This window comes from Pogona vitticeps, chromosome 1 (genome assembly GCF_051106095.1).
Source record: "Pogona vitticeps strain Pit_001003342236 chromosome 1, PviZW2.1, whole genome shotgun sequence".
NCBI lineage: Eukaryota > Metazoa > Chordata > Lepidosauria > Squamata > Agamidae > Pogona > Pogona vitticeps.
This window is the reverse complement of record NC_135783.1, coordinates 297,604,866-297,616,887: the sequence shown is the minus strand read 5'-3', so window position 1 is coordinate 297,616,887 and position 12,022 is coordinate 297,604,866. Positions and strand designations below refer to the sequence as shown.

General features: G+C 38.0%; 1 protein-coding gene across 5 annotated transcripts in view; it reads left to right on the top strand.

The window, feature by feature from the left end:
• The window catches only part of MAP3K9 (mitogen-activated protein kinase kinase kinase 9), a 56,455-nt gene extending 47,292 nt beyond the window's left edge, over nucleotides 1–9,163 (top strand). For 3 of the 5 annotated variants that reach the window (XM_078390735.1, XM_020788496.3, XM_020788495.3), the window contains exons 10-11: nucleotides 703–1,497; nucleotides 4,681–9,163. In XM_078390735.1, the coding sequence (XP_078246861.1) occupies nucleotides 703–1,497; nucleotides 4,681–5,153 (1,268 nt within the window). In that variant the 3' untranslated portion in view covers nucleotides 5,154–9,163. Of the gene's footprint in view, nucleotides 1–702; nucleotides 1,498–1,875; nucleotides 2,758–4,680 lie in introns of those variants that run through there. The other 2 variants (XM_078390727.1, XM_078390730.1) reach the window with 2 other exon arrangements.
• The last annotated feature ends 2,859 nt before the right edge of the window (nucleotides 9,164–12,022 follow it).

The following is a 12,022-nucleotide window of genomic DNA, read 5'->3' as shown; positions in this document are numbered from 1 at the left end:
ATCAAGTTGTCTAATTCTACAAGCTTTTATTTATCTACATTGCTTCTATGTTCTATATGCAGAAAAAATACTTCAAATATGAATACACCCAGATGTCTTACAGTTATAGAAACACCATAGGCACAAACTACTTAAGAATATTTGAAAACTAAACTTAAGTTGCAGGGCAATAATTAAGTCAGAATTCAATCCAAAATACAGGAACATAAAAATACACTAAAATACCAAAAATAATGTTTTAGTTGTATTCTAAAAAAAAATAGTAGAAAATTCTGTTGTTGCACTTTCTGTAGCTCCAAGGGCTTGTAACTCAAAATCTGGCAAGCTGCCACTATGATGATAATTTTGTTTTGACTAAAATTTTGCAAAGTCTGGGGGAATAAAGCATCTGGTAGACCAAAATCTTGGAAGACTAGAATATTGTAGCTATCAGACATGCAAACACCACCTCCATATTTACACATTGAAACATAAACATGTTCAGCTCTCAGGAACATTATTGTAGAATAACGCTGCTTGACTTAAAAGCGGGCTAATTTTATTATTATTTTTTTGCAATGAATATAGTAAACTATTGTTCAAGCTTCAATTCTAAAAGCCCTTTCATTTTGAAGGCTACCTTTTCTATACCCTCTTAATTAATTTCACATCTTGACACAATAGGAATGTCAGTGCTTCTTTTTTGTTTGTGTATTGTTGCAGAAAATGAAGACTGTGATTCCTTGCAAAATGGAGAAAGCAAGATGCTACATTCCCCTGGATCTAACCAATCATATCTCTGCATCCCATTTCAGAAGAATGAGGACTGGGATGGTCAGTCAAGTGATGCCAATGAGGAGATCACTCCTATTAACTCTGCCACAAGCACCCCTCAGCTCACCCCCACCAACAGCCTAAAGCATGGCAGCTCCCAGCACAAAAGGTGTGAGCTTGCCCTTCTTGGCTGTGGATCTGTGCTTGCTGCTGCTGGCCTAGGCTTTGACCTCTTGGAGGCTGGCAAATGTCAGCTGTTAACCCAGGATGAACAAGAAGCTCCCAAGGAAGAGAAGAAGAAACGTGAAAGTCTCTTCCAAAGGGCTGGGCGCTCCTATCGGAGTACCAGTCCACCTTCAAGGAAGCTTTTCAAGAAAGAAGAGCCCATATTTTTACTGGGCGAGCCATCTAATTCTCTTACACTGCTCTCCTTATCTTCCATTTCTGAATGTAACTCCACACGATCCCTCCTGCACTCAGACAGTGATGAAATTGTGGTATATGAGATGCCTGTCAGCCCTGTGACAGTGAAAGCTCCTTTGCAAGTAGTTAGTAACCCTCTGGTTAATATCCACATAGAAAGATTCAAGCAGGATCCCAACCAGTCTTTGACTCCCACACATGTAACTGTTTCATCTGAAGTCCAGCAAAGGCGGCACAGGCGCACCCCTTCTGAAGGTACCATAAAAGTGGCTGGTCTGCTTGCCAGTGGATGTTCTCCTAATAATTCTCCAACAGGAGCAGGTAGGTTTTTCTTTCTGTCCCTAAACCTGTAGAATAAAAGACAAGAAACAAATGCTGTTGTCCCTGCGTTTCTCATGTAGCAATAGAAGCTGTGGGATGTTGGCTCAGAGGTAAGAATGAAGAGAAGCAATGGCTCAAGTTAACTAAAGGGCACTGTGCATATTTTGTTATTACCACTTGTTGAGAATGAAATTACACTTCCGTGTGGTAGGTGAATAGCCAACTCCCCTCTCTGTTGAGCTAATGAATCCTGCTTCTGTCTGATCTTTATTCATCTTTCCTTGTATCTAGCAGCATTGTTCTTCATTTGTGGCTGCTAATTCCTGCTTTCCCTCCCACTTCATTCTTCTCTAATGTTGTTGTCTTTGGTGCCCACAGTTATCCCCAAACTTCTACACAAAATTGCACATCCAGATCTTCAATTCAGATCCTTCTTGAATGGCCTCAGTGTGTTCTTAGACTCAAGCATGATTGTCACCAGGATTAATAACCTTCTTCAGATTAAAACTCTTGTTTTGATTTAACCATATCTAGCAATAGTAATTCAGATTTGGAACTGGAAAGATTCAGAAGCCCTTACAGTCTGTTGAATGCACATTAATTTCACTCTGGCAGTCCATTTTTCTGTCTCTTGTTTTATTGTCTCAGATTTGAAAGACAAATGTTTGGGCATCTCTTTCATTTTCACCAAATTTCAAGGGAACCATTTTACTGTTTACCACCACTTGCTGTAGCTGAGGCTTCACCATAAAAGCTCAACGTTATCCTATTCACTGATAAAGTTGTGGACACTGGCTGATGGAGTTATTTTCTGGACTGTATAAATAATTGTAATTTTTGAGTAATTGGAATTGATAATGTGAAATCTTTAGTTGACAAAAATATAATAAAATTACATTAGAAAGCCCAGAGTCATACACACCATAACACTTCTTAAACTGCAATTTAGTAAAACATTTCTATGGAGTCCTTTATTCTGCTTGAATGTCAGAGCAAAAACCTAAGATAGTGAAACATATGAATACTAGCATAATATTAAGTTTCTTTTCCTACCCAAAACATACTTGTTTACATCTGTGTTACAATTCTTTTAGTTAGCAGCTGGTTTCTTTATCATTTATTTAAAATAATGATTATTTTATTAGTTATTTAAAATATTTTACCCAACTTTTCTCCTAAAAAAGAGGACACAAGGTGACTTATATCATTAAAAGACAATACAATTAAAAGCTAAAAAAGTAAGTATACAAATATATAAAAGAATTAAATTAAAAATGGTGAGTAAAAGTAATATTAAAAGCACATTTAAAAGCAACAAGGCACAAAAATCCATTAAGAAGCCCCTCTCAAAAAGCCAGTCACCTGTCTGATGAGAAAGGGATTCCCTTTAAGGGAATCATTCTGTTTACTATTTAAAAGAAGCTACCCTGTTAAAATAATCAGTTGATTACGCCATACCTACCACATCCCTTGCCTTAACCTCTTCTTCCAGTTCTGCTCAATTTCTACTATAACAATTATACAGATGGGGTGCCAGGAATCTGTAATGATGCAGCTGCTGAGGGTACAGTGTACACAACCCTCTGTAATCTCAGAAGAATTTTCCAGATGCTATCTGTTTCTATTCTGCTCTGTATTAAAATAGATATGTTATTATTTTTTAGTTCAAAATACTTTAATGTATTAAAAAGCATACTAGAAAATTATTAAATATACAACCATAAATATGAGAGATCCATAATTAAATCAGACATTTTGTACTAATTATATCTGGACACTTTCTCTTCATCTTGTGGGTGTCCTCCTCAAATTGAAAGATTCTGTCTAAATTTGGAGTTTCTGAGATGCTTCACTTCCTTATTTTTAAAATCTCCACCAAGCAACCCTCAAATATATGTTCAGAATCAAGAGCAGGAATAAGTAAAGTAAGGTCTGTGAGTTGCATGTGGCCCAGGAGCACTTCCTTACTCCCCAGGGTCACCTCAAAAGACCCCAGATTCACAACACACATAGGATTTATTTGGCCTCAAATACTTGTTTTATCAAAAGAAAAAAAAATGTAGCAGTGATATCCTCCTCTTGGGCCTTCCAAAACTTCAACACTCCATCCCACAAACAGACTGGATGTGCCCATCATTACACTTCAAGTTTGATTTTTTTAAAAGTGATCCTGTTAGCCATTTACAGTGTTGCCAGTAGGGAGGGCACCAGGGATTTCACTTTGGTCCCCAAGTCCTCAGTCCATGCCTACTTGTGGAACAGAGACAGTAAAAACAAGCCGTGCAATTTTTAGTGTTTCTGGTTGTGTAAACTTTGTGGAAGGCTTTGCAGACTTAAAATCTAGCCAGTTGAAAACCAGTGAAATATTTAGAATCTTGATAAAATACCATACTAGCTGAAATCCTGTTGCTTAGCATAGTAAATTGCACTAGAGTAAACCCATTGAATCAGTGGGGATTGGGTGAATCAACTCCTCCATAAGCTCCTACTGTAGTTATTACTTACTATGCTAAAGTAATTCATGACTAGAATAGGTCTATTTGAATATGGCACTTGCAGAGGAGTTGACTCACCAAATGATTCAGTGAGCCTTCTCTAGTGCAGCCTACAACAACTTACTGATTCAGTGGTTTTTCTCTAGTGCACCTTACTACACTAAGCAACAAGATTTCAACCCCTGTTTCATACTAAATTTGGTGAATAAGATTCAGGTTCTATCATATATGAAAATATCCTTGGAAACCTGTATTTTGTTAATATACACATACAATCTTTTTATTCTGCTACACTCTGTAAGTTGCTGTTTGTACTGTTCATCACTAGGCCACCAATAAGAAAAGTAAGATTAAAAAATAAAGGGAGGTACAAAGATATGTGTTTATTTGCATGACATGTTTGGGACATTCTCATGTTCTGATTACATCAGATTACATGCTGGCCCTAGTACTACCTATATCTACATATGAGCATGCAGGGATCAGCATGAAGTTCAGTGTAGATCCTGTGTGGTCTGCATGCATAAGATGAACAGAATTAACCCTCTGTCTGATGTCAGCCTTTCTTTACTAAATGAGCCCAGTGTCTCATTTCATCAGTGTTGTTTAACTGGTTGGTTTCTCTTTCTTCTCTCCCTCCCCACCCTCCTTTCTTTCATTTATGTCTCTTTTTCTGGTGGGGGCATAGGAGTATTAAAAACCCCCAGTCCAAGTAAGGGTGCAAATGAAGTCCCTCGACTGCCAGACCCCAACCTCATCTTTCCTCCAACCCCCAGGCGTTATAATGCTCAACAAGACTCTATGCTGGAGAGACCCAAGACCTTGGAATTCCTACCTAGGCCACGCCCTTCAGCTAGTAGGCAACGGGCTGACCCCTGGTGGTTTGTATCCCCCAGTAATGCCAGGGGTGAATCCTCTGCTAATAGCTCAAGTACTGAAACTCCCAATAACCAGGACTCCTGCTTTATCAGCAGTAGCAGCACTGTTGAAGAGAGGCCTGCACTACTTTCTTTCCATGTCAGACTTCCTGAAGAGGACCGGACACTGTTGGACATGGATGTTGAAGGTCAGAGCCAAGATAGCACTGTGCCTCTATGCAGAACTGGATTCAGAACACACAAACCTGCAACATATGAACTCAGATCAGAGTTTTGGTCCTAGCATGAAATTCAAAAAGGATTAATAAGCTCCTTTAGATTCAGTTCTATTTCTTGCACTAAGAATGCACTTTGAAGACAGATGAAGTAGAGGGATGCTGCTGAGATCATGTTGCAGTGCTGTGTCAGTTACTGATACAGTACTGGGTTACCTGATTATTTGTAGCTGCATGTAGCTAAGCTACATGGAGCTGCTGACCCTTATGGTGGGTTTTCCTGTTGTCTTCTCTGTCTATTCATTACAGTGTTAAACTGAAGCAAGAAAAGTGGTGTATCTAAGCCTCTCTTCTTGACCTACAAGAACTCAAGATACCCTGTATAGATAAAAGGTTTCGTGATAACCTCAGCTTCAGTATTTTAAATGCAATGGTGGGTAATTTGTTTACAAACATATGGTACAGGAATAAATTATTGCTGGGGTGTGTCTGCACCAGCACACTTGTCATGTTTCATTTTTATTTTCGCCATGGCTGCTCCAGAACACATCTTTGCTCATTTTGAGTATGCACACAATTCTTCCTTTCAGAATCAAATGTTGGGAGCAGAGCGTGGTTCTTGATGAAGATGGAACCTGCCAATGCCACCCGTATCACCTGCCCCAATGTACTTAATATACTGAGCTGAAAAAAAGGCAAGAAAGAGTTTTTAAGACTTGCATCGTTTTCAGTCCCAGACATTGTGTAAATGTTTACTATTGTTGTTAAACAAATAGATGTCCAGGTGCAATGATTTAAATGCACTGGTGGAAGAGTTCTAATGCTGAAGGACAAGGGGAGTGATGTGAAAATTTGGTCCAGACTGATCATGAAAAAATGTGTACCTGTTGAATAACACACAATCTGAAAGGACTGAAACAAATTGGTACACTTATGTAATGTTATCTGGAATGTGTAACCCCTTGCAAAAATTCAGCAGTATTGTGTGTGAAAAACTGGCAGTCTCCTACCCTTTTCTGTGAAAATGTTCTTGATTAAATCTGCAAAGTTTTGCTATCTAAAATTACTTCTCCACAATAATAAGCTAAGACAGGAACCTTCATTTTATCTGTGAGTAAGATATTTGATGAGCCCAATTTTTACTGGCTGAAGACAAACAAAATCAGTAGGCTTGTTCTGTTACTTGTGGAATTAATCTTTTCCTTTTGTTTCTAAAATACTGCCATATTAAGACAAAGAATTGTGCAATACGGACCCAGATCTGGAAAAATTCTAGTAGTTTTTTTTCCAACCCCCTCAGTCTTCTCTCAGAATGTATTTTTGCTTGCTTCCAATCTAGACATCTGTTCCTGTATTGCATTTGCTACCATTCAGAGCTTTGCTATATTTTTCAAAAAGTGGCAAACCTGATGGATTACAACCCTAAGTGGCTCTTATGAAACTCAGGGCCTTGGAATGGTAATGGTGCTTTTCTTATTTTCCTACTGGAGAAAGTAGCTTTTTCTGTATCTTGCCATTTGAACCCACTGTTCTTCCCTACCATCCTTGTGTTCTAGGTAGCTACTGTCTGTACTTTCACTTTTGGCTGCACCTGGGCTTGTATGCTATTTCTGCCTCTCTTTTGGGTGATTAAGACTCTTCACAGTCTTCCACAGGTGAGGCAGAGGCCACTCCTCTACACAGAAAAAGAATTCCTTTATGTAGAAAAAGTTTTAGATTTGATAAAACTCATACTACTTCAAGATTACTTTATGTTTGTAAGCCCAGACAGATGAACCCAGTTAAACCATGGTTTCTTAAACATGTACGTATAAATGTTGGCCTAATGGTCCCCTCCAACATAAGGTCAAGTCTAGTTATTTAATATGGTTTACACTTCTATATTGTACTTACAAGCATGTGTGTGTCTAAGATAAATATTTGTTAAATCTGTTATTATTATGTGAGTACCTAGCATGGAGTAGTGGATGTAGGGGTGGACTAGAGCACAGTAGACCTGGATCCACATTCCTGATAATCAAAGGAAACTCATTGGGACGTAAGGTAAAGGTTCCCTTGACATTTAGTCCAGTCGTGTCTAACTCTAGGGCACGGTGCTCATCCCTGTTTCCAAGCCATAGAGCCAGCATTTGTCTGAAGACAGTTTCCGTGGTCACATGGTCAGCATGACTAGAAACGGAACACTGTTACCTTCCCACCGAGGTGGTACCTATTTATTTGCATTTTTACATACTTTCAAACTGCTATGTTGGCAGGAGCTGGGACAAGCACTGGGAGCTCACTCTGTCACATGGTTTCAATCTTATGACTGCTGGTCTTCTGACCTTGCAGCACAGAGGCTTCTGCGGTTTAACCCGCAGTGCCTCCACATTCCCTAAATTGGGAGGTAGATCTCCTAATATCTCCATTACTGTGAAAGCCCTATTAGGGTCATTGTAATTCAATTCTGACTTGATAGCGCATAACATTATAACATAAACCTGGTATAGCTAATAACTTTCCTTTGCTACCCTTTCCCCTGAAAATAAGACCTAGTATGATTTTTAGGAGGCTCATAATATAAGCCCTACCCCCCAAAATATGTCCCACTTAAGTCAAACCCTGCCCTCCACCAGGGACCCATTGTGCAGCAACCAGAAGAAGGTGACATGAATGTATTTGAATAAATGTAGATTGTTGTACATGAAAAAAAAATCCCCTCAAAAGAAGTCCTAATGTGTTTTTTTGAGCAAAATTTAATATAAGACCCCGTTGTATTTTCGGGGAAACACGGTAGAGAGTCTTGCCTGATTGCTTTTTTAATTGAAGCATTCATGCTTCTGGTCCTGATTATTGAAATGCTGTGGCGAGGTCTCAGCCACAGAAAGCTGCTGAATATTTAGGTATAACCCTAATTTTACCCAATATAACTAATTCTTATGGGTACAATTATGGTTCAACTCTCTTAATTTGCCCTGCACTCTGAGTAATGCAGCTAAAGAAATTGCAGAGAATGACAGTTTTCATTTTTATTTTTATATCTTCTTGTTAGGACAAGAGCACAGTTAAAGTTTGTTTTGCCACAAGAGAGTGTTTACTTTCTCTACTGCATAAAAGTCCTAGGGCATTTTCATAGCTTTTTTTCACAACTAAGAAAAATAATAACTTTTTTGCCCCTGGTGAAGGGAGAAGAATTGTACTTCTCTGTTTAGATATTGGTTCATTTAAATTAGTACATGTTCCAAAGGGTATCCAGTAATGTTTGGCATATGTTTGGTTTAAGCATATTTGCATGATATATAGAAATGCATAGGATGAAAATTGTTGAAAAGTTTTCCAAAATACACTATTTTGCCTCATTCATTTGTCAATTCTTTGGCATCTAAACTGTGTTTATCCACTATGTTGTTTCATGTAGTATTTTTCTTCTGTAGTAGAAGCTGGATATGTTGGATATCTGTGGTTTAATTTGTGTAGGTTCCTTCCTCTCCTGTTTTTGTATGTCGTTCCCAGAAACAGCTTTGATATTGTCTTTTAATTGCTTTTTAGAATAGAGGTCACATACTGATGTTCTTTGAATAGTCAACTATGGAAATGCAAAAGCTGTTCACCTTTTCTGTTGTGTTTTTTAAGAGGGAGCTTTGTCACTTCCACAAGTGCTTATCTCAAATTATGATCAGAAGAGAAACTCTTCTCGAAAGGAGGGGGCAGGAATGCCAGGTTCCTAGTAGGTTGGGTATGAACAGGTTAGAATACCACAAGTGTGACTGTATAGGTCACCACTTGAATCCTGATTACAGGAAAGTAATATTTAGACCTTGCTGTGTCCATCATGTTACAGCTGAGGCTTTTTGGCTTGAGCTGAGATTTGCCAATACTTACAGTAATAGTAGGAGCAAAACCTAGTTTGTACTTCCATAGTTTGATTCTTCTGGATCTTCTTTCTTCCCACATTTCTTATTGGGTCTGATTTTTATTATTGAAATATAGTATTCATGCAGAATAATTCCACACAGTGTATCTCACAGGTTAGTTCCTTGCATGCTCTGGTGTAAGATTCTTTCATTTCTGATTGTTTATTTAGGTGCAGCACCACAAATGTTTTGTATGGCTTCTTACAGAGTAAGTTTGATCTTGGTATTTGCTGATTGAGTCTGTCATGTTGAAACTCTTTTGGGCTTCAGCCCCAATTACAACAAAAATAATGTTACAAGGCAGTAGAACAGAAAGGTTATTTTTTTTTTGCCCCAAATCCATTTTATGGATTTTGTCGATGTAATAATTCGTGTTATTTGTTTCGTGGTGGTGATGGTGAAGTGGATATAGAAACCTGCCTTTTAAAATTTCTGCTCCCCAGTAAATTGGGGGTTCAGAGTGTAAGACTGAGTTTTTCCAGGAAAGCTTTGTCAACAACCTTTTGCCTCTATAACCCCATTAGGCTTAATGATAATTATTAAATGACATCAATGACGGGTTTTTCACTGTAGTTAACACAGGTTATGATTTTATATAACCTGCTATATCTCTGTTCTTTGTCAGTGTGTTATGTGTACCTCTTTGATAGATTTTTAATTTATTTAAAGTTAGACAACATTATTTAAGACAGAGCTAACTGAAGTCAACAGGAGATCTTTTTTGGCTTTTTCTCTGCTTGTTTTCCTGGCTGTAATGGGGTGGGGTTGGGTGGGGTGGGGGTAAACCAAGGATGCCAAGCAGGCTTGGTTCAATGGCTAAAATTACTATTGTATTACAGTGTAATGCTATTCTAGGCCTTGTCTCAAGATCAGAGCACACAAACTTGAATAAAACTGTTATAAACAATAACGGATTTGAGATGTTTTCATTTTCTGTCTTTGCAAGATCTTGCTTAGAAAAGTCGGAAATAGAATGTTATATTAAATGTGTTACAATCTCATGGTTATTTTCTCTCATATCTTCCTTAGTACAGGTAATTTTTAATGAAAATTTGGTAAAGCAAATCATTCTACTATATGCTTTCTTAGCCTTAGATCTTTATGTTTGGTGAACTGATGCCTTCTCAGTCCAAAATGAGTACATTTTGGTCATCAAATGAGTGATGAGAAGATAGGTGGTTTGAGAGAGGGGTCAGAGAGGCCATACATGTGCATATAGAAAATCCCTCATTCAGCAGGGCTGGAGGCCTTAGATACAATCTGTCTCCTATTTATCATGATGCCCTTTCATCAGTCCCCAGAAAGATCAGGACCACACCCTCTAGAAAGACCACTGTTAACTACTGTTAATGACCCATAACAATGGGTGGGGAAGGACTGCAAAAGTGGGATTTTCACTCACCCCCAGACCTTTGTCCATCTAGCAAGCCTACTCAAACCAAGGGGAATTAGAACCAATGTGGAGGATATATCAGGGGGTTTCATACCAGCTCTTCTCAGGCTGAAGAAGCTACTTGGGTGAGTAGTGAAACATTTCAACCTAATAAGAAAGAAATCCAGTTGCCATCACTCAACTTCCAGATAACCTCACCTGGATGACTGAGAATCTTCACAGACATTTAGAATGGTGAATTGATTGTAGGAAATAATTCAGCAGCCCTTCCCAGAGTAGTTTGTGAATAGATTTGCTTAAAGAGCATAGGGTTAATCTATAAATACACAAATTATTTTATTCATTCATTCATTCATTTATTAGACTTATATGCCACCCATCTAGATAATGTCTACGCTGGGCGGCTCACAACAAGTAGAATAAAAACCATTGTAATATGGCAACAATTTTACAACAATTTCACAACAAATTACACTGGTTTGCATTGTCATTTCATTTAAAGAAAGAAACTGGGTGGTACATGTCAAGGCAGCATCATTTCATGAAGTAAACAAAACAATCTTAACGCAAGGATTGTTGCCTGTTGAGGTTAGGATTGCTCTGTTGTGATTTCCTCCATGACAATTTGCCAGCAGAACTGCTCTACTGGCTAAGATTTGCCTACAGATGAGCAACAAAAGGGGATGGGAGAAACAGTTGTGTTTCAACAATACAGCTACAACTCTACTGCAAGACACGTTAGTTGGAATTGATTTCCAGCACACCCAAGGTAGGAAGTGTTTGGAATCACTGCTGTTTGAGCTACCATTGGTCATACTGGCCAGTTAGAATGGCAATTGCTGCTTGCAGTGTGGGGAGGTGTGCAGAGCCTTTCCCAGAAAGTTCACTACAGTACTTTGGAAATCTGCCTTGGAAGGCCAATTAGACAATGACTTCTTCCTTGTTTTTAAACAGAAGAATAAAATAAATTCATTTTGTCAGTTCTAAAATTTATTTGGTGAGGTAGGTTCTTCTTCATTGCTTTGATGATTTATTGAATTATTTTTTAAAAAAATTGATTTAGTTTTTAAAGGGTGAACTACTCATATTCAACTTTATTGAACATAAAAAACACAAAACATAGAATCATGCTATTATATAAAATGTTTTCGTCTTGCTGTAATCCTAAAATAACTTGGCAGATAAGTACCTGTGAGAATACATTCTACTGTTACAGTAGCCAATAAATAAATGTCACTTCTGTACAAATCCAGTAAGTGTCTACCTTTATTCTTTGTAGCTTACGAGTTTAGCTGTTACTGTATATTCATACATTTTGGTTCCCATTTTGTTTTGATTTTTAAAAATCTGAATCTTTTTTCAGTACTCTGTGTATCATATTGTAGCCATAGTCATGTAAGTTGTGCAGTGTAGACACTTTTTTGTCTTAGAATAATAGAAAAGTTAAGTTGGATGGGGCGTACGAGGCCATCAGGTCCAACGCCCTGCTCAATGCAAGAATACAATCAAAGCATATCTGCCAGATAATTATCTAAGTTTTTCTTGAATGCCTCCAGTGTTGGAGCACTCCCCAACTCTTGAGGTAACTAGTTCCACTGTTGTACTGCTCTAACAGTTAGGAAGTGTTTCCTGATATTCAACTGAAATCTGG